The sequence below is a fragment of the Chlorocebus sabaeus genome, chromosome 25 (assembly GCF_047675955.1).
Source record: "Chlorocebus sabaeus isolate Y175 chromosome 25, mChlSab1.0.hap1, whole genome shotgun sequence".
Taxonomy (NCBI): Eukaryota; Metazoa; Chordata; class Mammalia; order Primates; family Cercopithecidae; genus Chlorocebus; species Chlorocebus sabaeus.
In genome coordinates this window covers 21,670,302-21,698,241 of record NC_132928.1, presented here as the reverse complement: position 1 = coordinate 21,698,241, position 27,940 = coordinate 21,670,302, and the positions used below count along the sequence as shown (strand labels likewise).

At 49.3% G+C, this 27,940-nt stretch overlaps 1 protein-coding gene across 5 annotated transcripts in view; it reads right to left on the bottom strand.

Annotated features, from left to right (window-relative positions):
• Positions 1-27,940, bottom strand: part of LOC119619597 (uncharacterized) — a 67,740-nt gene that overhangs the window by 10,945 nt on the left and 28,855 nt on the right. For 2 of the 5 annotated variants that reach the window (XR_005236084.2, XM_073011544.1), the window contains exons 3-4: positions 4,780-4,955; positions 3,463-3,614 (exon numbers count right to left, since the gene is read on the bottom strand). Coding sequence is in view for 1 of the 5 variants with exons in the window: in XM_073011544.1 (XP_072867645.1) it covers positions 4,888-4,955 (68 nt within the window). In the remaining 4 variants the exon portion in view is untranslated. The other 3 variants (XR_005236086.2, XR_005236085.2, XM_073011543.1) reach the window with 3 other exon arrangements.

Genomic DNA, 27,940 nt, shown 5'->3' with positions numbered 1-27,940 from the left:
TCAGCTGATGCCTAGGAGGGCATGAGGCGGAAAGCCAACGGCAACCGTGGCAGACAGGAGAGAACCGGTCTGCTGGAGACCAAAGGCTTGACATCTACCCCACCTTGATCCCTGACTCATGACAAGTTCCTGTAAGCTATGGGGACCTTGGATGGGTTTCCCTAGGAAAAAAGAGGGGATTAGTTTGTGCCGGTCCTAACTCCCTGAAGGAAAGCTCAATTGATGTGGCTGCAGGTGGCTGAGCTCCTAAGTCTCTAGATTCCTCTGACCATCATCTGGATTCTCCTCCTTATGTGTGCGGGGGTCCACCTTTTCATCCCCACACAATCTCCATAGATGTCTATCCTGTACATTTTTGAATTCTTTTTAAAAATCATTATTAGCGGTGTCTCTCCATACTAGAATGTATGCCCCAGGAAAGTGGAAACTTGACTTTGTTGAGTTCTGCATCTCCAGCGCCTGGCACGGCCCCTGGCATATAGCAGAGGCTCCATACACAGCAGCAGACGCCATGTACTGGCCTTACTCAGCTCTGCCTGTCCATGGCTACCAAAGGGCATTTGCATCTGCCCTGCCTCCCCCAAAAGGAATGTGGCACAACTGTCCCCAGTGACTGGAAAGTTCCTCTGGGTGTCTGCCTTTTCGCTCTAGTTCACATCAGTCCTCCGAAGATCTTAGTTCACAAAAATGTCTGACTTCAGCCCAAAAGAGTAAGGAGAACGTAGAGGCTTTGGAATAAGAAGTGCACGCATTTAAATCTCAATAACCTCACTTACCAAATACATAACCTTGGGTTAAGTCACTTAATCAGTTTCTTCAACTACAAAAGGGAAGTGACCCCTATGTCATATGGTTGTTCTGAGGATGAAATCAGATAAGGAGAGGAGGGTCCTTAAAAAAGGTCAGTTTCCCTTGGACCAAAAACTCTGATGCCCATCTCATAACTTCATGCCTTATTACAGACCCTGATCGGGGCACCATCCTGCCTTTAGTATCAGACACTCAGATGTAAATCCTTCACAGGAGATGTACACATCCATCCTGGACCACGATAGGCAGTCCTCGCTGAGCACTGGACTTGTCCTCCCACACCCTCCTGGACTTGCTCCTGTGATCTAACCACACATACCACCTTCCCACGTGGCTCTATCTGCCTCCATATCCCCAATCCATCCCCACAGGCTTGACACTACGGCACTGGGCTCCGCACAGGCCATGGGGCCCTGGAGGTGTTCTCTGGCTTTATCAGTCCATGAGCAGTTCTTGGGGAAGGAGCCAGCAAGAAAGCAAACTCAGTCCATGCTTTCCTCACAGTCACTCCAAGTCTCAGAAAAGCAAAGCAAAATGAAGGCCTCCCACAGACAGCCAGCTGGTAGGAAACGGTGGTATCTCTTACATATCTCAGAGGGAGGTAACATGCCCAAAAAAGTGACCAGCACAAGGTACAGATCCTCTCTAAAGCTGTAGCTGCAGCCTTAGGGACACTCGAGCCAGGGGACAGAGCCAAGATATGCATTCAACAATTCACAGAGCTGACCGGACCAGGATTCAATGGAATAGAGAAGGTGCTGACCAATCAGGGCCCCTGGCAGGGCCTCTCCCTCACAACTCCCAGCCAAGCCATACCACCTCGGCTCCAGAGCCACCAGCTCTGTTAACCTCTGCTGGATCCCGGATGGAAAGGCCCCATGCTGCCTCCTGGCTCCCAGACCTCAGAAATTCAAAGGTCAAGAAAAAAGTGCCAGATATGTCGGCCCCTCTCTCAGGGGATACCAACTGTTCTGCTATCCTCATTGGCAACACACAATGCCCCATGTCATGTGTGTAGAACCCAGGCTGGTGAGCAAGGAGGAAAAGAACCAGATGAGGGACAAAAATAGGAAAATCAGCAGGGAAGCACCAATCCCAATTCTGGAAACATCAGAGGCCACAGAGACAACTGCATGACCAGGAGCAAAACCAACCTCCCCTTTACTTCCCACCCTGGTTTTCCCAATCTAACCAAGGACAGGGCTATTTGTGGGAGTGGGGGTCACGAAGAGCTATGCCCAGGGACCCACTGCACATGTGAGGGCTGAGACTCCCAAGCACAGCCAGCAGCTACGTCTGGCTCCAGCCCTACAGCCAGGGCTGGCCAGACTCTAGCCAATACTTCTTGAGGGACTTGGCTCTCTCCTTTCAGTCTCCCCAGCTGCACCCAAGTCGATATCTCTCCACTCCAACACCCCCTGCCATCCCTCACTGCAGTACTGCTGGAGGGCTAAGAACTGTCAGGGTCCTTGAAGGAAGAGACACCAGATTCTTCCAAACAGCCCTGGATCCCTCAGGCTGCTCACAGCCAACCTAGAGACTCATCTCAAATGGACAGAGGAGAATAAAAAATAACAGGAAGCAGAATTGGCTAGTCTTCCCTGGATAGCAACGGGAGCAGCTTAGGAAGACGAACCCCCCATCCCCACCAAAACAACATATGAGCAGAGAGAGGCGACCACTGTGTGGCCAGAGGTAGGATCCCATAGGTACCTCCGAAAATTACCCAGCATAATTCCTTTTATCTTTAGAGCCCAGACCAATCTGCTGTTGCCTAATTTCAACTGGCTTTACTGGCCAAGAATGCTGTAGTCATCTACTCGATAGGAGAGAGACTTCCAAGTGATGTGCGGGCACCGAGAGTCTGCTTTGTGAATTGTATCAATGATGCCACTGACCTCCCCGATTCTGCAGGCCATCATCATTTTTCATTTTTAATCACCACTGCTATTATTATGACCGGCAACAAGTGAGGCAGAAAAAAAGCATTTCTTTGTCAACTTCCTAGAGATGCTTTGCAATGGCTTACTGGACCAGGGTTTTTTGTTTTTTTTTTGTTTGTTTGTTTTTAAGGCAAAGGTAATGAAGGCCTAGAGGAAGAAAGTGGCTCATTCAAAGAAACCCCAAAATTAGGGAGAGTCCCAATGCTCACTGCTCAGCACAGTCCAAACTCTAGACCACCAACCTAGACTAAGCCCCATCAAGGCAAAATGTATCTAGAGTTAAGACAGGCTATCCACTGAGACTATACAGGGGAGAGAATCCCCAGGCACCAGGAAGGCTCCCAGGATTACAGAGGGGTTAAACCCAGAACCTCTTGCTGGATGCTGGAGCCAAGGAGAGTTTCTATTCAGTTACTGTGCGAGGCCCAAATGCTCTGCCACCTGCCACACCCAGCAACACTACCCAGCTATCTCCCACACGTCCGCACAGCCCGACCACTTCAGCTGCCCATCCTGCCCCCAACCCTGTGCTGGTTACTAACCCCATTCACAGAAAAGCCAGAAGGAGGAGAATGCAAAAAAGAGAACAATTGTTTGGGAGATTCTGAATGGAGACGTCTGAGGATTCCCCAACGGAATAAGAAAATGGTGTTCATGGGAAGGAAGGAGAATGGGGAAGGCTGGAGGGAGCAGCCCACACTGGACTTACCTGGGAGGTAGAGAGTGGTTAAATCCTATTTCCTTGCTGCATCCAGTTTCCAGTAAGCAGCCTGGTGATGATTCACTGACAAGACTGGAGTCATGTGACATCAGTCAGCACTTGTGGTCACAAAACCACAAAAATTGGTGGCTCAACAGCACCTATGAGAGGAAAGAGGGGAATATCCAACCCACCCTGCCCTGAACCAGCCAGCACAACATGCTCACCCACCACCAAAACTCCTCCAGAGGACAGCTGAGCCCTCTCTGCCCAACTGGAGCCAGATCTCCAGAAACCCCAAACAGGGGTAAGGATGAAGAGTAGACACAGATCCAGGATGCCAATCACTGTGTTTGCCCTCATATATCCTAAAGAAAATCAAAGGGAGGAGGAAGTGGTAGAGCAAGGCAGGGAATGCAAGAGGTCTGAAAGAAGGAAGAGAGAGGTCAAAAGACATCCTTGGGCAAAGCACGGCAAACAGGAAACCAGGAAGAGAAAGCGGAGGCTGGTCTTTGATGCAGGGCACAACTGTACCTTCAGCCATGTCACATGCCCCTAGCTTCTCTCCCTCTAAGCTCAATATTCATTGGAGAGCTATCAGTCCCTCCTGGCCCTCATCCCACATCAGCACCTTCATCTAGCATGACCTTTCAATCTATCAGCATCTGAAACACAGGAGGAAAGTAAGCAGCTCTGAACCAGACAGACAGACACAGATACACACATACATACACACACACACACACACACCCCTTCCCAGAATAAAAGGCCCTTGGAGATGGCTCATGCTCTCTAGGTTCTGGTTCTCTGATAGAAGTGCTCCACTCCCACAGGGGAGGGCAGACATGTCTGATAAGAATTGCTTAGCACAATGCTATATATAGTCTAGGTTCCTACCAGCCTGGAGATGTGGAGCTAGAACTTGGCAGAGAACCATGCTAGGTGCTGGCAAGGACCATCCTCCCGCTGCCAGCCAATGGGGAGCCTCATTTCCCGGCTGGGGGCCGTGAGGGCACACAGGGTCCTTCCAGGCAGCCCATTAACACTCCGCACTGAGGGACACAGGCGGTTGGCTCTGTTTTAGGGAAAATCAACTGCTCCCATGTGAGGGGGATGTGTGGGGGCTGAACAGCAAATTCTAGCTTCTCTGCAGCTATCCAGTAGCATGAGAAAATCAATCTAGTCCTCTCTTCTGGAGGACTAAGGGCGGGGTGTGTGGGAGAAGAATGGAGAAGGCATAGCAGGTGGCTGGGCTCAATAAACATCTATCCATTTCTGATGTTCGAAGAAATAAAGGAATGTAAAAGAATGCAGATGAATACTTACTGCAGAGAGCGGGGCTGCCAGGCATCTCCTTTTTTTGTTCCAAATGCATGCAAGTGAGCCACTCTATCCGGCAGTATGATGGCTGTCTCCGGCACACTGGCACCATCCTCAGCTGAGCCTGAGTCGCCAAGAGGTTGTCACCCACTCACAGAGCAAGCTGCGCTCTCCTGAGTCCTCTGTGAGGAAGAAGAGAAAGGAAGACAGGTGGGCTCAGCTCAGAGAGCCAACCAGGCAATGAATTGAGCAGATTCCAACCAGAGTCCCATCTGGGGTTAGTATGTGGCTCTGGGTTCATGACCCTCAGCTGCTGTCCACCAGCCAATGAAAGAAGCAAGACAATGTTGGGCAAAATGACATGGGGCCTATGTCCTGGGGAAAGGCTAGTGACAGGGGATACAGGGTCTGATGAAGGAGGACCTGTTTACCACCTCTTTCAGAAAACGAACCTGAGGGACCACAGAGCTGCCTGAAGCCCGAAATCCAGGCTCTTATCATATACACAGCTTGGGACAAAGAAAATGAGACAGGAAAGGTTCCAACGTCCATATACATAAACAATCTTTTTAGGTTAAGCTGCTCTCTACTCAGGTGCAAAACATGACATGAAAGGGCTGTGTCTGCCTTTGCACTCTGAGTGGGGATGGCTAGTTCCCATTCCCTGCCCGGCTTAAGTCTCTCATGTGACCTCGGTCACATCTCCCTGCCCCGCTCTGGCTCCCAAGGCCCAGGAGCCACTCCTACCAGAGATCCCAAATGAGTCACCCTGGGAGGTCCTTGGAGAGAAGAGGAGGTGCTCAGTGGCAAATGTCACTGCTAGCATCATCCGTGGGAAAGCATGAGACTGAAAAATAGTACCCAGCGAAAGGAGGGAGGGGACGCAGGCCAGGCTGTCCCTCATCCTCATACACAATTGTTTGCCCCTCTACCCCATGCTCCCACTGCGGTGGTAGAGGAGAGAAAGGGGAGGACGGCTGGTCCGGCATTCAGTGGCAGTAGAGGTGCATCTTCGCTCTCCGTCGCAAGAAGGCGGGGCGGGGCGGGGCGCGGGGATCACGCGCCTATAGCGCAAGGTTGCGGTATCGAGAAAAGTCTAGAACCCACAGCCGCCATGATGACACAAACAAAATTAAAAGGGTCAAGAACTCAAGGCCCACTGTTTCACCTAAGAAGAAAATGAAGAAGATGAAGCAGAGAAGGGAAGCTCTGATTTAGGTCAATATGGAAAGGGGAGGCTGACGGAGGCTGCCCAGGAGCCGGCCTTTAGCTTAGTGAGGGCGACGCGGAGCCGCCATCTTGAAACGCCGCCCGGCAGAGGACTCTGAAGACGCCACAGCCCCACCACAGCCACTTCTCCCGGGGTATAGGTGCGCCCGCATTCACTGATGTCGGCCTGGCCCACCCCCACCCCAAGAAGCGAATAGCCCTTCATTCAAGGCAATGACCACCAAGACCATCACAAACAGAAGTACAGTGAAAAATCCCAGAGGACTTTCTGGGCCCTAGGACGATGTCTGTCATCTGGGACTAGTGGGAAGAACTCAAAAAGTGACCCTATTTGCCAAGCTCATCTAATAACACACACAGCTATTATTTTCTTTTCAGACTCTAAAATACAAGGGTTCCCAGAGCCCTGCTGAGTTACCTGGTGTCGCCCCCATCCTGATGCCCGGGCAGTGGCCGCCTTCTCTGTCCAGCCCTCCCTGAAAATGACCCCAGGCTAAGGATCAGCTCAGAGCCCCGAGCTGTTTTTGCAGCTTTCATGTTGACAGAACATCCTGGCCACTCTGCTGAGAGCTCCATCTCCCGGCTCCCGATACACTGAGTCATCTTCCAAAGAGGAAAAAAACAACAAAGCAGCCGTCACCAGGGTCCCCATTGCCGTCGACTGACGACTCACTGGCTGTCGTCACTCTCTGCTCCGCGGCCCCCGAATCGGTAACGAGGGGCTTCAGGGTGCCCAGCTCCCCTCCCATGGGACGCAGCAGCATCAGGAAGCAGGCAGCCACTGCTGAGATTCAGAAAGAAGGGAAACTAACTGGCATCAAAAGACTCCCGGGAAAGCTCACTGACCCTCCCTCTGCTGTCACCAGCCCTCACCACTCCATGCCAGAGCATGTTCCTGATGCAGAAGTAAAGGGGTATTTACACTAGGTGGGGGACAGTACCTCCTTGCAGGCTTGAGGTGCACAATGCCTAGGTTACCTCCTCCGCGCCCCTGCTGTGACACTACTTAGGGCACAGGAGCTCCTGTCTCCCCCATTTCTTCTCTAGCCCTCTGCTACACTCCCATTTTAAGTCCCTGATAAACCACTGGGCAGGGATGGGAACCTATCTGCCGCCAATATATTAGACATTTCTGTTTAACAGTTGTAGTAGCTCCATCTCACTGAACCAGGACATGAAAACTTAAGAGAAATCATATGACTTGTCTAAAGTCACTCAGCTAAGAAGAAGCAGGATCACAATGAAAACCTAGGTCTGTCAAAGTCCAGTGTCTCTGCTCCCTGCTCCCTAATTCTGGAGCTTATTCTGGCTTTGAAGATGCTAGATCCCACTCCACCTCTCCCTCCTCTTGCACGAGAAAGGCAACCAGGATAACTGAGTCAGTTAATCCATCAATTTCAGCTACAAGAAAAAAGCCATCATATTGAGTGAACCTGACTGCAAAGGAAGAGAAGAAAGTTAATGACGGTGTCAAGGAACAGCTAAGGGACCCAGACCATGGACACAAGACTTACCATCCAAACTCCCTCAGAGCATTAGGGACTTACAAAATTCCTTAAATAGGCACATTTTGGGGATCTACTTCATAACAGGCATCTTGTAAACACCAGGAATTCAGAGAGGAAAAATGTAAAGGCTTTGGAAGACCAGGGTTCTAGTCATGACCAGACCACTTAGTAGCCATGGGATGCTCCTCACAGGGCTATGGAAAGAAAGAAATGAAGTAACTGCAGGGAAAGTGTCTAACATGGTATCGGTCAAACAGAAGGCACCAAATAGGTATTTGTTTTCCTTCTCCTTTCTCTAGACTCCCTCCTGGAGCTCCCAATCTGATAGGTGACATAAGACTTATACACAAAGAATAACAACACAACAAAAGTACCATAAAAAGGGACAGACTATCTTGAAGTTTGGCCGAAGGGGCAAGGGTGGTTATGAGAACTGCTTCTTGCAAAGGAAATCAGGAGAGGTCCATGGAGAAAGTGAGACTCCCACAGGTGGATGCAGAGGAGAGGAGGCATGGAAAACATCACTGTTGAAAACAGATAGGAAAAGCAAGAAAAGGAAGTTGCCTGGTTTTGTTGGAACCTGTGGTCCACCAAGAGAAACTGAGAGAAGTAAGGCTGTACAGGAAAACCTAAGGCCAGTTACGGATAGCATTGAGCATCACGCTAAAGGGAAGGAATTTTACTCTGGGAATGATGAGAAACCATTTTAAGTTTCTGAGCAAGAAAGACAAGATGGCCGCTGCACGCAGAAGGGCCTGGAGAGAGGGGGAATGGGCAGCGGGGAGCCTCACAAGAGGTTCCTCACAGCTGGAACCATGGCACTGGCAGGGGTCATGGAGGAGAAACAGAAGACAGTAAGCAGACAGGACCATCCGAACAGATCCTCAACGCTGCCATGTACCTCACTTCCCTGTCCCCACAGGGAGGCTGCTGGAGACAGAGCCTATTTGGGGAACACAAACCACGGGTCTGACACGTCTGAGATGAGCTGCTGAGCCTCTGCCTCCACTCTCATTCAGACACTCGGCTTTTCCGAACTACTCCAAGCATCAGGCTGATGAGGACATGGGAAACCCACACTCTGGCAAAGCCAGGCCCAGGTGGTGAACCCCTACCCAGATGCCTTCCACCTGAATCCCCACCCAGGACTGTGTCCAAGGGTGGGACTGGGCGGCTCTGCCCCTGGAGCCACCTTCACTGCGGCAGCCACCACTGTGCCCGCCTCTGCTGTGCTTTTGCCCCCCCTTCCCCTCCTCCGTCATAGCCCCCGCCCCCCCGCCCACTCTGCGGAACTGGCACAGCAGGACAGAAAAACCAACGCCACCATGTCGGAGACCAGCAGAAATGGCTCCAAAATGGCAGCTCATCAGAGGAGTCCAGAAAGATCATAAACCCACCCAGGAAAAGGAGGGGAAGCCAGTGACAAGGGGAGTAAACTGTCAAAACTACCTCCCAACCAAGTCCCCCACAATCATCACGTCTTTTCCTTCAGAAACATCCTCTCAAAAATCAGACGGGACATGAGTGAAAAAGGGTGCCACTCCCTCCACCAGAGAGGCCCTAGGGGTCATAGGTGGTATGGGGCACTTAGAAGGATGTTCTGTAGCCTCTTCCCCAAGATGAGGCTAGAAAACCACCACTTTTGTCCTCAAGCTTAGCTCCTGCCAGTAACTAGACAAGAGTTAGCCCTCCCAGGGATTGGAGACCTTCACTGCTCCCCAGTCAGACCCTCCCCAGCTCTGTGGGCCCTGGGGAGCAAGAAGGTAGGGTTGCAAGGAAGGGCCGAGAAGGCGCGTGCCATGCCCTCAGTTATGTAATAAGAAGGGCGGTGCTCGTCCTAGGCCAGAGACCCAGGGCGCACTGCGCTTCCAGATGCGCAGTCACGGGTGGGGGCCACTGCGCATGGCGCAGGTCTTGGTAAACCCCCTCCCCACAAATGTGAGACCTGCGACAAAGACAGGTTAGAGAGCCGGGACCCTGATTTTTCGAGGCCTCCCTCCCCCAACCAAAGGCGAACAGCCTGCTGCCCTAGTTTTATTCTGATTCTCCTCATTCCCTAGACTGACAAACCTTTCTAACCCGGGGCCTCCAAACCTTCCGTCTCCCGCTGACTTTTCTGGAAATCCCACCAAATACGCAGTTTCCAAGCAGTTTCCTGGGGTCAGTCCCCCATCCTCACCTTTCCAAGCACCACGTAGTAGTAGCTTCCAGAAGGCAGATCTTTCCCATACTGGGCTCAGCTCACAACTGGCTCTTAAGGGCCTCTGGACAGCCCCGGACGTCAATGCAAATCTGTTGTCCCCAGGGAGTAGCCCAGAGTCAGCAGGAAGCCCAGGGTGGTGGCAGTATCAGCAGCAGCAGCTCTGCCCTACCTTGCCCATGCGTTTCCAGGGGAGCCAAGAATTATTTTGCCGCAACACCGAGGTGTGGCTGATTGGAAAATTCCCTTTTCCAACACCAAACTACAGAATAAATATTTTTTTCCAATTTGGTCAACCCTCTGCATACCCATCTCCCTAGGATTCTTCCCTCTAAATAAAAAGTTTTGGGAGCCCCGAGCTCTTCCTCCTTATAGTGCGTGAAATTTTAAAAGGCATAGGAAGAGGCTTCAACTGGGCAGTCAAAAGCAGGCATAGACACAGGAGCCTACGCACACCCCTAAAGAGATTTTAGAAAGCTGCTGGGCTTCTCCCCGCTCCCCTTTAAGCAAGTGAAATGCAAATTCAGATTTGATACCCTGCCCTGAGCCAATCAAAAAAAGCTTTTCACCTGCCATTGGCCCACCCACCAATCAGAGGAAGTGTCTGGAGGGAGAGCCCTCCCCTGGCCAATGGAAGGCCAGCTCAGTCACTTAGTTAATGATGCAGCAGTACAGGGAAGGCCATCACATGTGAACTGGAAGGGAGCCAACATGGAGACACAGAGAGCGCAAGGTAAACAACTTTCCAACGCCAAAAGGATGACATTTAATCTCTAAATGCTAGCTTCCCTTCTCAGCTCATCCTTAACCCCTCTCAGCTGGCCACAGAGACCCCAGGAGTCTCACTACCTGTCCCCATAGAGCTCCTAACCAGATGCAACAGTGACTGCGTCACCATTCCCCACTTTTCCCAACTACGCAGTGACAAACCTACCAGCTTTACCCCACTTCTCCCAGCCCACACCCCACCCTGGCCACTCGGCTCCCCACCAGCCTCAGATTCCCAGGGCCAGACCTTCCAATAAGACAACCCCTGGGAAAAAACTGTCCCTCTGTCTTCCTTTTGGCACTTCTCACTCCCCTACCTTCCACACAAGACCTGCACGGACAGACAGATGGACGCTGACACCCAAACAACTTGGAGAACCAGTCTGTCTGTCCACTAGAAGGAAATAGGGTAAAGGCTGGGAGGTCAGGTGGGAAGCAGGGGATGGTTCACTCCTCTCCTCTACCCTGGTCAGGCTTGAGCAGCTGACACTAGGGAAAAGAAATTAAAGTGGGAAGAAACCCTCCCTCAGAGAAATAAATAGCAAAAATCGAGAAAGAAGGTGAGAAAGACAGAGCACCCACATACACAGAGACAGCGCCCCTGATCCCAGCAAATACATACGTGGGGGAAGAAGGGGGTTACGCCATCAAGTCCTGAAGCCCGTCGGACCACCCATCGTCGCCTGCGCAGACCCAAATCTCGGTCCCGCCGTAAGGTGCCGCAGTCCCGAATGTTCCAGAATTTGGTCCCATCAAACCTTCCACTGTCGCCCCGCAACCTCTTGCTCCCACCCCTGCCCCCCACCACCACCCCACCTCCTCCCCGCGGGAACCGCCCGTGCCACCTTGCGTGTCATCTCCTTAGCCTAGGCTACCCAGAGGCCTCTGGCCCCGACAGATCTCTGAACGCTCAGCAAGTGAGCTGGCAGAACCTGGTGCCCGGTGTTGCTATGACTTGTTTCTTGATTTCTCTCTCTCTCTCTGCTGCAGCACGGCTGTTGCTAGCAGACCTATCGACGGAGCTTGCTTGCTCGCTCGCTCGCTCTCTCACTCTCTCCCTCTCTCTCTCTCTCTCTCTCTCTCTCTGAGCTCTGTGACGCAGATCTAAATTCTCCAGTCTGCTCCTTGTGTTGCAAGAGCAGAACTGCAGCTTTTCCCCTGGAGAGCCGGAGGGCAGTGCCAAGGCTGGTCAAACAAGGCAAAAAAAAGTTGGGCCTACACTTTGCTTCCTTGGCCACACTTTTCAGCTCACCCCCTCCCACCCCACTCCTTCTGCACCTCACTGCTCTGGGGCATAGAGGTCCCTGTTCTTGCAGGCTCACTCCTTCCCTGAGGCCTTCCCAGGCATAAGACTAGCTTAACTCTTTGAGTGGCAGCCCCCAGCGCCCAGACAGGGCTGCCCCGTACTAAATGTTGCAAAATCTTTTCTTGAGCCATATGGGCTTCTCCAGCCCTGAGAAAAAATGTTCCTCACCCTGACCACTGTCTCATTAACTCTTTGTGCCACAGACAAGTCCAGGATTACAGTCATAGCTGATTTCTGTTGTTTTTTGCCTTTTTGGCCACAAACCAGGACTTTTTTCTCCCTGGAATTTCTTAAGGACAAAAAGCGTAATTAAAACATTGCCTGCCTACCCCACAAATGAGATCCTTCTATCAGGGCAGGAATTTGAAAAACCAAATTGAACTGCAGCCTGAAGAATCCAGAGTAAAACCAGTCTGGATCTCCATCCTTCCTGGGCTCAAAATTTTAGGGCCTAGGTAGATACGTTCAATTACTTTTCAAAAGGTACTTAGGCCATAAAGTCTCAGAGATTCAGGTTGCTGAGTCATTTGTTCCCAAGAAGATCTGACAACATGAAAAACAGCAAAACAGAGCAATAGCCAAGCCTGGACCTGAAGTGGCCAATGACTGGGTTCTCCTCTCCAGCATGGGTAGTCAAGCAAGATCAGCATCCACTGGATGACCCCCAACCCCTCCAAAATGTTCATGCATGGATGTCCACACTCCTGCAAACTTCCAGGGAAGGGCGGTCCACCAATGCTCTAAAGATCGAGTGGGGTTGTTTTTGGATACTCACAGGTCTCCACTGCGGCAAGCAAAGAGCCCCCAACATTTTCTGCCCCTCCCCCCAGACTCAAAAATGCTTCCAAGAACAACTGAGATACTAAGCCATTAGACCCTACATACCCAGAGAGACCAAGGGAGTGTCAGGTTCCCACACTGCTACATCCAAATAATGCAGAAAGGTTCCTGACAACCAGTTGTATCATATGAGCCTAGACTTGACCAGAAGTGAGTGATATATTCAGGTCCTGGGTCAGGTGACTCATGAAGTCTATGACATCAAGAACCTTGCCACTTCCAGGAAGATGAATGAGAATGCGAGGCCAGGCAGCCACCTTATCTCATATCTGCTTCCCAGGCAGCCTTCTTCAAGCAACTACTCTGGGCCAAAGTTTCATCTGGCAGAAAGAAGGACCACTTGGAAGACAAGCATGGCACTACACAATTTTAAAAGAAGACCAGAGTATCTGTGCCAGGCTCCCAGCAGGGGGAAAAGTGCTTCAAATTCACACCTTCTGGGATCCAAGGTTGAGCATGCCAATAAAGAAGTTACCTACTGGTCTGACGACCAAAGGAAGGTGGCCTTGATGACACTAAAGCAAGTCCCCCAGAATGGCCCTCTGGTTACTTAAATCCCATTTGCCGTAGTTTCCTTCTCCATGGAAGAAAAACATGCCTAAGTTCATGTCAGGACATTCCTGATTTATCCAAGAGCCCAGGATCAAATAAACAAAGGGCTCTGAGCTCTGCCAGGGAGCCTCCTCCTTCAGGAGGGAGAACTAGAGGGAAGTAGGCTTGGTACAGAGCTGGCCCATCACCCCATGAACTTGGTGAGTGACGTGGCTGCTCACTGCCATGGCGATGGGGATGTTACGGGTGGGTGGAAGTGAGAGAAGAGGCAAATAAGTCATGAGAGACGAAGTGAAAGCGAGGCAGGGTCAGAGGAGGAACCTACAAAGCCACAGAATTTGTAGAGAGGCCGACTGTAGTCTATGACCGCAGCAAAACTAAGCTGAGTCCTTGCAAAGATAAGTCCCCATCTCAGGGGTGCGGCATGGACCAACTATGACTCGCAAAAAACTATGACAACACTACATTCAGCAAGGCTTTGTTTCGTTTCATTTTCCCTCTAAATCTTTTCCTTCCCATGACCCCGTTGATACAGCTTTGATGACTGGAAGAACACTAGGGTTTTTGGTTTCGCTCCGGTTTGAATAAAATGACATGGACATACGTGGAGTGGTTTTAAGGAGCGGAGAATTTAATAGGCAAGAAAGAAGGAAGAGGCTTTTCCTGTACAGAGACAGAGGGAGGGGGGCTTTAAGCCAAAAGAGGGAACCTTGAGTACAGTGGAAAACAGCCAGTTGTGAGAGGAGGCTGGAGGAGGCAGGATTAAAATATTTTAGGTACTTCTGTCCAATTCTAGGTCTTTCTTCTATTAACCTGATTCTATGAGGCACCGAGAACAGAAAAACCCGAATGGGATGACCAGGAAGTAGAAATGAATTCAGTTCCAAAAACACGGGAGGATGTTTACTTAGCAAGCATGCTCGAGCCTACAAGGAAGCAATTTTACAGGGTGCTGCATGCAGTGTTTGATTTCAGGGGGTAAAGATAACTTCAGAGTGAGGAAAAGGTGCTGGCTCCTTCTACTCACCCTTGGAGGCCTGGGAAGGCCGGGCCAGCGCAAACTTGAAAAGGCAAGGCTTCAGTTCAAGCCCAACAGGTCGCCGGCTCTCTTTGGCTCCTCGGCAGCTACCGGGCTCAGGAACTAAACAAACTCTCCAGACTTCATGAGCATTCCGTGGCCTCTGACTGATCTGGGTCAAAACTTCGAAATGTCAAAGACAAAGAATTTTTTTCTTTAAACGGAATGAGCTGAACTTTGACCCGCCCTTGTTCAGGGTGTGGAATGCAAGCACTGTGTACCGGCCACAAACTCCAGTTCTGCAGGCAACAGCCGGAAAAGCAGTCTTCATGCCGGCTTCATGCCGGCCTCCCTGTCCTGTTTCCTCTTTAGGTCCGACTTGACAGGGTCTAGGTCTTTACCTCGCTCTCCAGACAGGGAAGCTGTGCAGAGGACACATTCCAATTTCTGTTATCTAGAGCTAGAGTGGATGTTCTAGATAAATCTGCAGTGATCCAGTCTCAGGCGGAACTGACAGGCCCAGGCCACAGCCAGATGACATTTCTGTTCACTCCCTAGGAGCTGGCGAACAACAGGCACTTGGCTACCCCCTGAGGTAAATCATTTATTAAGTACCTACTAAGTGCTAAGCCAATATACAGTACAGGAAAAGCATCAGACACAGGCCATCATGGAGAACACACATATTCCAGCTGAGGCTAAGTATTCCCAAATTTGCATTGCTGATATTTAAAACATCTGCTTACTTTAAAAGCTGAGATCCACTTTTGCAATGAAATAATATCAAACATACTGCTTGGTTCTCAGGCTAGCTCACAAAAGCCCATTTTATCCACTCCAGGGAGTCATCAACTCCAGTGTCTTCAGGGGCCAGGCAGGTAACGAAGGAGTGCAGTGGCCTGGGCTGGGGCGGGGGGGGACGTGGATGTGCCCATTGGAAGGACCCCGCCACTCCCGATGGGCCACCCTCCCAGCTCTGCTTCCTGGGGACCATCTGGGAATAGAGACCCAAAGAGTCCAGATCATCCAGGTTTTCAGGGCAAGGTAGAAAACTAGCTTTATGTTAAACTCCTGATTTTTTTTTTAACACTGTCAAGATATTTTAACGGTCAGAACATACCTACAGAGCTTCCAGTTTGTTCTCCTGGTTGTAAATGTGTCTAAAATACAATACATTTGAAATGAAAAAAAAGAGCAAGCATTGCCAGAGTGAAGAATTAAATAAAATAAAGAACATACCCAAAGAGGAAAACTTTACCTCACACATCTGCCATTTGAGGAAAATAATAAGCATAGAGGAAAATAAGGAAAATTTAAACCTTCTGGTAAATGGCTGTCAACTAGCCCTACCCTGAGGGCTGCAGGTGGAGAGGTGTATCAAAATGACTTCCAAGTATATGTGATTTAACTGAAGTACTAATAATATGTGTGCATCCTGACCTGCCAGCCAGGCAGAAAAGTCATGCTGATATACTGGCTGTGTCTCCCAGTTGAGAGCGCTTCTCTGTACATGCACAAAAGGTCCATCCAGGGCTTTGGTGATAAGATTGGAAGGGCTTATCATAATCCAGCTGCCCATCCAAGGCACAGTACCCTCCACAAACACTACCGTGACCAAGTCATGGTCTAGCCCCCACTTGATTCAGTAACTCCCACCACACCTTTGGAGGGCTCAGACAAGTAGAACACAACTCAGATAAAATCTCTCTGCAGGGAAATACTAGCCTTCGGGTCTCCACTCTGCCTCTGGAGCCCCAGAGAACAAGCCTACTCCCCCAAAGACTTGGAGACATTTTAGGATGGTTTTTACAACCAGAAGTTTTTAGGCTAAACAAGAAGGTACAAAAAGGGAAATTAAAAAGGAAGGGCAGGGGGAAGAAGCCAGAGAGAAATATTCTTGAAATAGCTGATCAAAAGTTAACAAGCCAAAGGAAAAGAGGAAGAGACACAGGCATTCATGAGACAGGAGCCTCTTGTGGCCAAACCAATAGCAAGTGAAAAAGCACATGGGAAAGGAAGGGCCCACAGTACAAACACAAAAGAATGCCAAGAGCCACCAGATCAGTCAGTTCCCAAGGCCAGCCACCAGGCTGTGCCAGTGATCCAGGACATATTGGTTAGAACCTGGCACTGGGAGAAGAAAACTGCATACAACTCACAATTGTTAAGTATGGAACTTTTTTCTGTCTAGTTGGGGGAAGAGATTCTTTTACTGATAGATTTGTTGGAATTATTTATATATTCTGGATATGAATCCACTTGCCAGGTATAGGTACTGAGTATATCTTCTCTCTGATTGCCTTCACTCTCTTTTATTGATGTCACTTGATGATCAGAAGTTCCTCATTTTAATGACATCCAACTTATCAATCTTTTCCCTTAGAGTTAGTGTTTTCTGTGTCTTAAGAAATGTATGGCTACCCCAAAGTTATAAAGATACCCGAAAGTTATAAAGATATTCTATGTTATCTTGTAGATGAAGTTTTGTTTTGTTTTAATTTTAACATTTAGATTGATGATCGCTCTGGAATTTATTTTTGTATATGATCAAGATTCATTTCTTTCCTGTGGATATCCAGTTGAACCAGCACTATTTATTAAAATAACCATCCATTCCCCACTGCCCAGCAGTGCCCTTTTCATCATAAATCAGGTGTCCAGATACATATAGGTCTGTTTCTGAGCTCCCTGTTCCATATCTTTGGTAGAAATAAGACAGACAAATAGGTCTGTTATTACAGTGTAGATCACTAATTGTAAATCCAGTGATTTTAACATGTCTACAAGTAAAGTTTAGGAAAATATAAACTGAGGGGCCAATTGTGAGAAGCCAGCTCGATGTAGATATCCATAGTCTGAGAAGAGAACTCTAGCCTGGGCTTCTCAGAATGAATAGGATGAGCAAGAATTGGTAAAGAAATAGCATCACAAGCTAAGGAAGGGGACAGCAAGAAGAAATGCACAGAAAAATAAAAATCAGCCTTATTTTTTTGTGGAGAACAACATAGTGATTAAGAGTACAGACTCGGCCGGGCATGGTGGCTCATGCCTGTAATCCCAGCACTTTGGGAGGCCGAGGCGGGCGGATCACAAGGTCAGGAGATCAAGACCATCCTGGCTAACACGGTGAAACCCCGTCTCTACTAAAAATAGAAAAATTAGCCAGGTATGGTGGTGGGTGCCTGTAATCCCAGTTGCTCAGGAGGCTGAGGCAGGAGAATGGCGTGAACCAGGAGGCGGAGCTTGCAGTGAGCCAAGATGGCGCCACTGCACTCCAGCCTGGGCGACAGAGCCAGACTCCATCTCAAAAAAAAAAAAAAGAGTACAGACTCACACAGTTTAGGAGACAGCTTGCATCCAATTCCCCTAATACTATTCAGCTGTGTCACCTTGGGCAAGTTACCTTGGCTTTTCTGGCCTCAGTTTCCTAATCAGCAAAATGGGGGTAATCTTCCTCATTGAGCTGTAAGATTAAATGGGTTAACTGATGCGTATCTTTTAGTACAGAGCTTACCACTGCAAGCGTTCAAAAAATGCTGTGTGCTATCATCATCATCATTAGTGACACCATGGAGAACAGCTGGACTGTTAGAGCAATCTTGCCATTCAACCAACATTTATAGAGTACTTACTACCAAAAAAAAAATATTACATATAGTGGTTAAAAACTCTAACTCTAAAATGAGATAGATTTGAATCTTAATTCTAGTGCAGCCTCTTGACTAATTATATAAACCTGAACAACTTACTTAACCTTTCTAAGTTCCTAGTTTCAGCTTCATCTATACTTCATAGGAATTTTCTTGGAGAGGATATGAGATACAGAAGTAATTCAGCACAAGGCCCAACACAAAATAAGTGTTCAATTAATCCCAGCCTTCACTATGATGATGAGAATGACAATGGCGACATAAAGATTTTTCATTTGGTATAAGAAAAAGCCTACCAACACCTCAAAAGACTTAGAATACCTAGCATTCTCAGGTCTTCCATCCAAGTACTAACCAGACACAACCATACCTAGCTCCATATTGACAAGGTAAGTAGACAAGATCAAGTGTGTTCAAGTGGTAGGCCCAAGACAGATAAGGAGCTTGGAGAAAAAAAGATTGGAGAAGCCAAGTAAAAGCTAAATTACTGGGATAGTTCAATACCTGGTAAGGAAGAGATGAAATTCCAACATCAAGCAACTTCAAGAAGAAACAAAAACACACAAATCTAAGCATATATAATCAAAAAGTATGAGAATGTGCTCGATGGTTGGGTGGGGACAGAAATGGTACTCGTAGAGTAGAAGTCTGATGGCATTCATGGGGAAAAGGCTCCTAAGGAGCAGTGCCATTAATAGTTGCAGATCAACAATAGCAATCGCGGCGTGGTAAGCCCTCAGCCATGAAGACCACACTGTGCCAGTCTCCTGGAAGAACTACCCCAGAGACACTGAGGAGCTTTCCCCCAACCCAAGAGACCGTGGCACTTCTACCTGTGTCATTGAGCTGAAGCGAAACAAGGCCCAGCAGTGACAACGAACACTCCAAGGACACAATGCAGTGCCTGGTGCCAAGTGAAAATCCGAGAGGCAAGGGCTGGGGACAGCCTGTGCTGGAGGGTAGCTGCTGGCAGAGGTGAAATGCAGACACACACTCAGAATGCCGCCACAGACGGGGAGCCAGAGCCAGGCAGCAGAGAGTGAGTGGCCTGGCAGACGCTGGCCAAGAACGTGGGGCTCCCCGAGCCCGCAGGGTAAAGGAAGACAAGCAAAGGCCAAGTTGAGTGCTGAATTCACAGCACAAATGGAAGTGAACCCCAGCACCAACAGGGACTCCCGTGTGACATACGCCCAAGGGCTGAATAGAGAGGGGCATGTTTGCATGGGGGAAGGTCAGGTCTGCAATGGCAGATATTGTGACTAGGATGCTGTGTTTGTAAGTAGATGCTTTTTCCTGGGCAGACATAGTCTGTCTCTCAGGCCAGAAATCTAGGCTCCAAAACATCCTGCCCAAACTGGCTCCCATCACCTCCTGGGAAAGTGAAACAGGCCAAAACATCTACCTTGTCTTAGGCTGCTAATCATTAAATCTAAACTCCCACCTCAGAGGGCTCACAACTCAGCCATAAGCAAAACCCAGACTGGCAATGGCACTGGCACCTGCTATCCTGACCATGGACTGCGGCTCAGTGAACATGGCCACTCTGCTAACCACTGGTCACAGCTCCTGCTGCCTAAAATACAGGGGGATAAAGTCCTCTTGGGACTGAGGGAGTAACCCAACGTGCCTCTTGGCTGGCTGCTCTTGGCCCTGCCAATGGATGGAAATAATTTCCAGAGAGAGAGAGAGTATGGTTGGGCCATGTGAGAGGGACTTGAGGAGAACATTACTCCATTCCTCAACAGTGGAACCTGTAGCCTATGTCGCACGCCAGATGTGGATGGGATTGGGGGGTCTTGGCCAAACTCCCTCCAGGCACAGGCTGGTGCCCTCAGATGCTGCTGCTGCTGCTCTTGTGGGCAGGAGGAGATGTCTCTAGGGTATGAAGAACCTAGGCCTCTGATGACTTATGGGGCTGTGCTGACCTCTGTGTGACCACATGGGTTTAGCACCATGTGACTTAAAAATGGAGTCTCTTTCCTGCCTCAGAACAAACTTCTGCTCTGCTTAACTGAGTCAGATCTAGACAGCAGGAATCATAAACACAAGTGGGGCAGGGGATTCCCCAAACACTTCTGACTTAAGCTTTCATTTCCATACTGCCTTATCCCCCAAGCAGGGGCACGTCTGTACCTGCAGCCTAGGACAGAGGAGGAAAGAGACCGGGGCCATTGTGCATGGCCTGGGTGCAGGTCCGAGCTTTCAGCAAAGTGCCAGCCTAGGCAGGAGCAGGGACAAACCTTCCAGGGCCAAGGCTCTCATTCAGGGGTGGGAGAGGAGCTGGGGACTGTCTAAAACATAACAGTTAATATTTGGGATACGTTTTCATATTGTTTTCACAATATGAAACCATACCAAAAGTAAGGTTCCACAAAACCTTTGATGATGTGAATACTTCCTCTGCACTGGGAGGGGGTGCTGACCAGAATCTTTGCGGGTGGGAGGCCGTCCTGTGGTTTATTTACTGAAGGTAGGTGTTGGAATTACACTCTTTTAGAGGGTTCAGCTCTCTGAAACTCCCTGGGACCACTGGACAGCCATTATTCTCAGGCTAGGATTTGACACTGGCCTCAGTTCTATGTCCAAAAGCAGCACAGCAACAACAGCTCCGCCTTGGAAGACAGAAGATCATACTTAGATGATTTCTGCAACGACACATACTTTGGAGGTGAGAAGAGCACCCCGTCACTCTCCCTCTGAAAACTTCAAAACCTTCAGAGGCCAGGGTGAGTATTTAGAAAGCAGGCAGGTCCAACAGAAAGAACGGCCATTGATTTATTCCAAAAAAAAAATGTGGGGTCCATGTGTCAGGTACAGTGCGAGGCACTTTTTAAGGAGCTCCGCCCTTGGCTGGCAGGAACTCCCTTGGTCAGCAGAGGTTGGTAAACTAGGAAAGCAAGACACTAGAAGGAGAGCTGGCTCCTTAATCCCACCCTGGCCCCCCAAACAAGACAGCTCAAGTCCTGCTGGCCCTGGAGGCCCAGGCACTTGGACATCACTTGCTCTATACCTTTCTTGGGAGGCAGAGCTAAGTGGGGGTTGAGGAGAGACCTACAGGCTGAGTGCACTCATGACACAATCAGGAAGTTTCTCGGGCCAGGTGCAGTGGCTCACGCCTGTAATTCTAGCACTTTGGGAGGCCAAAAGAAGCGAAGGCAGGCAAATCACTTGAGGCCAGGAGTTCAAGACCAGCCTGGCCGACATGGTGAAACCCTGTCTCTACTAAAAATACAAAAGTTAGCTGAGCATGGTGGCACACGCCTGTAATCCCAGCTACTTGGGAGGCTGAGGCAGGAGAATCGCTTGAACCTGGGAGGTAGAGACTGCAGTGAGCCAAGACTATGCCATTGTACTCCAGCCTGGGTAACAGAGTGAGACTGTCTCAAAAAATATACATGTAAGTTTCTGGGTATGCTGACATGAAAAAATTACCACTGGAGCTTCTGAGAGCCCTAAGTCACCATAAGGGTAGAGGAAGGAGGACAGGAGGAACTGAGATGCTGAGATAGCTGGGATGCCCCAGCCCACTTCCCTAGAGAGGCCCTTTCCTAACAGCCAGTGGGAGAACCCTGTTCACGGAGCCCTATCACTGACCTCGAGGGCAGCACCAGTATCCACAGTCAGGTCATCCCAAGGGTTGTAACCACTGTTCCTGCCCCAAACCCACAGACTCTCAATCCCATCCAAACAGCCCAGGATGAGCCACAAGACAGGGCTTTAGAACCCTGGGGGTGTAAGACACCCTCGATGTCATCTGGCCTCACCTTCTACCGAGACAAGAAGAGTCCGCCTTGGGTTAGAGTCCAAGGTGTAGGATTTTGGGTGGGTTATTCCATGTCTTGCCTAAATTCTCTCATCTATAAAGTAGGGCTGATAAGCTCATCATACCTCTTCACAGTGTTGCTGTGAAGATTAGAGTCTATTCCAGTAAAGCACTTAGCAACAGTGCCTGGTACCCAACTAGTATTCAGTAAGGGAAGTTATGGCTACTGTTTTCATTATTAGCATCCATCCCTGCATGGCAGCCATTCGCTCATGTATAAACACTATCGGACCCATGGAAGAAGCTGGTAGCCTGACAGGGTCACCCATCTTCTCTCTCTCACATCCTTCACAGCTCATAAAGCAAGACAGGTATCCAGCTCCCAGCACCAACATCTGCCTCCCTGTCACAGCTGCCCACTGGCCCCAGGGCTGCCTCTGAGGTAGCACAGGGTAAGTCTGACACCCACATCACTTGACAGTGCTTTAAACACACAATACTGTACCTAGCAAACCCCCCTCTCACCAAAATCTCTACCTCTCTGGGGCACACAGTCTCATAAGCTCTGCTCTGTACTTGAACTAGTTTGACATTTTCCCTCCTAATTGAGATCAGGAACCGAAGCATCCCTCCAAAAGTGGCCTGAGAAGGCCAAAGGACAGTCGGCTCTGATCTCCCACAGAACCTTCTTCCTCCCTCAGGAGTTCTCACTCCCTATCTTGCTTAGGCTGCCCCTGCAGCTGCCCCTGCCCCTCTACTTCCAACCCAGCCCTCCCATACACACAGTAATTAAAACCTTGCTATGTGCCTTCTTCAGGCCCTCTCATTCTTGAGCTTAGGAATCTGCCAATAAGCCTTTGTTGAATTATTTCTGTATGACACACACTAAGCCATTTCACATATATTATCTCCATTAATTTGCTCAATTTCCCTTAGCTGGGAATCAATCCCAACACTCACCTGCTCCTTTTTTTGAGAGCTAGCTGGATGGATTCTTTCCACGTGGCCAAACTCCAGCAAGGAGAAGGTGCTTTGGTACTCCTGATATTGGACAAGAGTCCGAGACCCATGGTCTCTACTAGACTAAGCAATATGTCTACCTATATCTTTCACTCTTTCCCAGATGAGATAGACAGCAATCCTGCAGGCCCCATGTTTGCCACAATTGTTCTTCCTTCTCCAAATGCCAACACTTTAACCCCTTGTTACAATTTAGGGCCATGATAATATGCTGTTATGTTTCATGTCACACGTGGCTCATCTGGTGCCTCCAATTAGAGTCTGAACTTTTTAAAGAAAGGGTCCAGGCAAGCTTCAAAATTCTTTTTTCATTCTTCCTAAAGCGATATTTCTAGCAGCACTCAATCAATACTTGCTGATTGGCTGACTGGACTAGATTAGGCCTGTCAACATGACGACCCCTAAATCCCCAACAAACAGACTGGAAACGGGCTCGCTTGATATGAATCCCTTCCCTGCCCACCCACACAGGTCCTCTGAGGTTTCTCCTACTCTCCTTCCTTTGATCTAAATGTATCAAACAAGAATGTGCTCTTGTAACTGCAGCTTCTGGAAAGGGTCCCCAAGCAAATATCAAACGGACACTCAACCTGTGGTGTCACAAACACCAGCAATCACCTCACCCCTCTGCCTGACGGATGCCAAGAACAGCTGGCTCTGGACTAAAAACAGTGCAACCCCAAATCTGAGCCCTGGGGATCTTTTATGTGTTTTCCTTTTCCCTGTGACCCCATGTGAAGCTGAGAACAAAGGAGACAGAAATCAGCTGTCCCATCACACAGGTGGGAAGGCCACTGTCAGACCCACCCTCTCCCAGGGAATCAAAGACCAGAGACTCTAATGGTTCCCCATGGCTACCAACTGTAAATTTCAACTAAGAGTAGAAAGTGGCCTTACCTGATATGGTAACAGAAGAAGAAAGGAAAGGAGCAGAGGAGTGCCACCCAGGGCCCTAGGAAGTAGGTGGAGAGGTGGAGCTTTGCATGTCTTCAGGTGCCTCCTGCGGTGGGCTAAAACTCTGTTATTAAGAACATACACCAACCAAGGAAAAGAGGGGGACAAACCCTCTACATTATGGCCTAGCTCCAGGCATTTCACAGATTCTGATGTGCTCCAGACAGAAGCTCAGGGTCCTTTTGAGACATGAAAAGTCTTGACTGCACAAGAGAAAGTCAAAAGTTCTTTGGAGATGGTTCTAGGTCCCTACTCTAGTTAATTAACAAGCTTTTACCAAATACCTCCTAATTCTTCTAAGTACTTCCAACACCTACGACACAGCCAGGCACACAGTGTGGATGCTGCTACTGAATCCAGGACAGGAGGGAAAAGAGAATCAAAATTAAATATAAGATACGGTTCATAACCAAAGGCGTTCCTGAAATAGCTTCCAGAGCTAACATGATTTGGGAACAGTTATAAAACAGCCTCACTGCTAGGAAGCTTCTCACGGGCCTGGACTGCGTCTTACAGCCCTTTACACTACCACATGGCGCACATCCACGTTCAGTAACTGTCCGCTGGGCAAACAGGCCGATGAACACAGGAAGGAAACACGGCACAACTTCTGTGAGGCCTACTTCTAAACATTCGAAATACCAAGCTTACCCCTCGTTTTTGGAATCATACAACACTGAGATACAACTGACTGGCCACTTCCTGCCTACCTGTAGGCTATCCCCAGAGTCGTCATACCTTTGTATAAGAAATGTGTCCCGGCAAGCCGATCTCAACATTTAACCTCCTTCCCACAACCATCCCAACACTTGGCTCCCCCGTCTCCTTTTTCTGTCTCACATGCAGAACCAAGTAACAAGTTAAAAAATGGCAGGAACTCTTTCTGAGTAAACTTTGCTCCTTGGCCAAGATGATAAAGTTGAGCTTCACCATGGAATGCGTCCCTCCTCCCAGTGATTTGTAACCTGCTCAGGCACAGAATGGAAGCTGGCCAGCTGGCCTCCAGGACTCAGCCATCTCCCTGGGGCCTACAGAAGGACCAGGGACAGAGGATACCTCCCTGTAGTCCTTGTTGGGCCCCACAGCCCTGACCACCACTGACCCCCAGCTTTGGGAGATGAGGAATAGAACTAGACCTTCCATCTGGCTGAGAGCCCGTTTACAGGGCTCTGGCTTCCTCCCAAGGCTGCCCTGGGATCTCAGCCCTCAGTCCCACCAGACCTGTATGTTCTCCTTGTCCCCCTCTGGGAGAGCCTTCAAATAAGGCCAAGGCCCCCAATTAGCATGTCCCTTGCCTTTATCTGCCCAGGTAGCATCCTCCTCATCAAGAACATCCACTTCCACATTCCACAAACCTGCCATGTTGTCAGGCCTGGTGATTGGCCCTGTGCTGCCTCATAGCTCATTCAGCATTCCACGACAGTGGGATGAAGCTGGCACTGTTGTCACCTCCACTCCACGGATAGGAACTGGGGAGCCTACATGAGGAGGCACAGCTGATAACTAGACTCAGAGCCCTGTCTCTTAACCGCTGTGCTGTACATGCGGATGACATCCTTTCCCCTCTGACGAGACCTCCTCCCAATGCCTGTCCTTGGCAGATGAACTACTCTCCATTGTCACACTTGACCATCCCTGGCATAAAAGGTGGGGCTAACCAGGTTTCCTTAGGAAAAGAAAAAGGCCCAATACGTGTGACTTTTTTGTACATAAGTATTTTTTAAACAAGTTTTTACTACTGACTCATTTAAATGAGGTGGAATGTAAGTTGTTAACCCCTTCTAGCTTACAAAGTGCTTTTGTAACAAATTAACTTACTTCATTCCCCATCAAAGCCTAGTGAAGTATATGCAATTATTCCCATTTTATGGAGGAGAACATGAGGAAAGCTAGGAGACTCAGCCAGGATCACTTAGCCAGTATGCAGCAGAGTAACAAATTGAACCCAGGACTCCCAAAGGCTAAATCCTGTCTTTTGGGTACCTACCGGTTGAGAGAAAACACAGCATTGGCATTGAGAGTGGGAGAGTGGGAGCGTGGGAGTCAGAAAGACTCACACTGGCTGTGTGACCTGAGGCAAGTTAATTAACATCATCTTGTATCACTAAAGTAGCACTACTAAAAAGCATGACACATGGTTACCGTGGGGATTAAATAAGATAATGTATGCAAAGTACTTAGCATGATGCCCAACACATAGTAAACACTCAATAAATGGCTGTGATTTTTATTACTCTCCACTGTCCAGGCAGGGATTAGAGCATCTCCTTAACTCTCTGTGTGCCTATTATAGTGGACATGAGATACAAAACTGTAATAAGTACTTCATACAGGTTGACTAGGAGCAACTTCCTGATATCCCAGCCACTGTACCTCACAAACAGCTATGGGCAAGAATCACAGGACAAAGACAAGAATCACAGGACAAAGCCAAGCTCCCAAACACAGCAACTAGAAGGAAGCAGTGTCCAACCCTGAGAAACACATTCCAGGACTCAAAAGGAAGAGAGAGGAAGGGTCGGAGCTGCAGTCTGTAGACACAAATAAAATGGCCGCCAGCCTGTGCCCTGTGCCAGCCTGAGCACAGCTGTGGCTCCCAAGGGCAGGGGTCTGTGTTTTCTCCGCATTCTGCAGCAACCACCACTCCTTCCCAGGGCTCTGGGTCTCTGCTTCCGGGGCTTGGGAACATGCATGTCCTTGATGAGAAGACCACATAAAAGGGCATGGCCTACTTCCAGGAGCCTCCCTGTTTCCCACTTCGAGATAAAAATAATAAACACACACACACACAGAGGGCGGAGAGTGAGGGGGGAATTAAGTGGCGTAGAAGCTGAGGCACAAGGACTTACACAGCACAGGGCTGCGGTAACCTGGCAACCTACGAAAGGTGTGTCAGAATGAGTAGGATGCAAATAGACAAGTACCAGGGCTGGGAACAGTCAGGGCTGGACGGGGGAAGGTCACAACGTGCTGGCCTGGATCCTTGTGGCGCTGAGCTGAGGAGGGAGGGGGAGGACAGCAGATAGGACGCTGCTGCCCACACAGCTTGTGACTCCCAGCTGTGTGTTCCCAACAGACTCCCAACTGGCCACTCTGCTAGCTTCAGGCTCTCTTCTCCAATCCTGTCTAGATATTGCCATCTGTATCTTCTCTGAAATTCTGAACCATCATATGCCTCCCCTGCTCTAAAGCTGCCCATGGCTCCCCAGCACATAGCCTCAGCATCCTGTAGCATCTGGTTCCAATCTGCCCCTTCAACCTCAGGATTCGCTACCCTCCCATGTCCTGTACCTTCTGATCCTGCCTCACTGCCCCTTCTATATGCCTCCTTTCTATGGGCTTCTGCATATGGTGAGTCCTCCCTCTCAGCTCAGCCTAAATCCAGAGGTCACAGCTATTTCAACACATTTTCTAAATACCTACCATGTACCAGGCACTGGGCTGGGCACTGAGACTATAGAAATACTTAAAATATATCCTGCCCACAGTGAGCTTGTGGTCATAGGGCAACTCAAACATGCCAATGTGAAAGTAATACAGGAACAACAGATACAGAGCACTTCCTATCAGCAAGACACTCTTTTCAGCCTTTTACATGCTCACTTTCATCCTTTCAATAACCCTATCAGGTAAGTACGATTATTATCAGCCCCATTTTATAGATGAGGAAACTGAAGCATAGCAAAGGTCAAGTAAAACTTACTCAGACTTACCCTAAGGAAGCAACAGGCTTCTATGGACAGTGAGCATCTCCGGGAGTGGGTGCTGCAGTCCAGCAGGGCAGTCAGAGATGGCCACAGCCACGGATGAAGCCAAATCCAGGATGGCCATAGCCAAGGCAGCTTCTCTCTATTTCCCCAAGAGGCCATCCTGGAAGCGAATGCTTCCTACATGGAAGATATACTTAAAGCAGGAGGTATATCCCAGCACTCTGGGAGGCCAAGGTGGGTGGATGACCTGAGGTCAGGAGTTCAAGACCAGCCTGACCAACATGGTGAAACCCTGTCTCTACTAAAAATACAAAAATTAGCTGGGCACAATGGCGGGTGCCTGTAATCCCAGCTACTTGGGAGGCTGAGGCAGGAGAATCGCTTGAACCCGGGAGGCAGAAGTTGCAGTGAGCCTACATCGCACCACTGCACTCCAGCCTGGGTGACAGAACAAGACTCTGTCTCAAACAACAACAACAACAACAACAAAATCACCCAAGGCTGCCCTCTTTCCTTCTAAGAAAGAGGCAAGCAGAAGGGGAGATGTGCATGAGCAACAGCCAAGTGTCACAGTGTGAGGGGATGGAAACTCAAATTCACAGCAGATCCACTCAACATCTATGTTTCCCCCAGGCCACATAGTCGGAG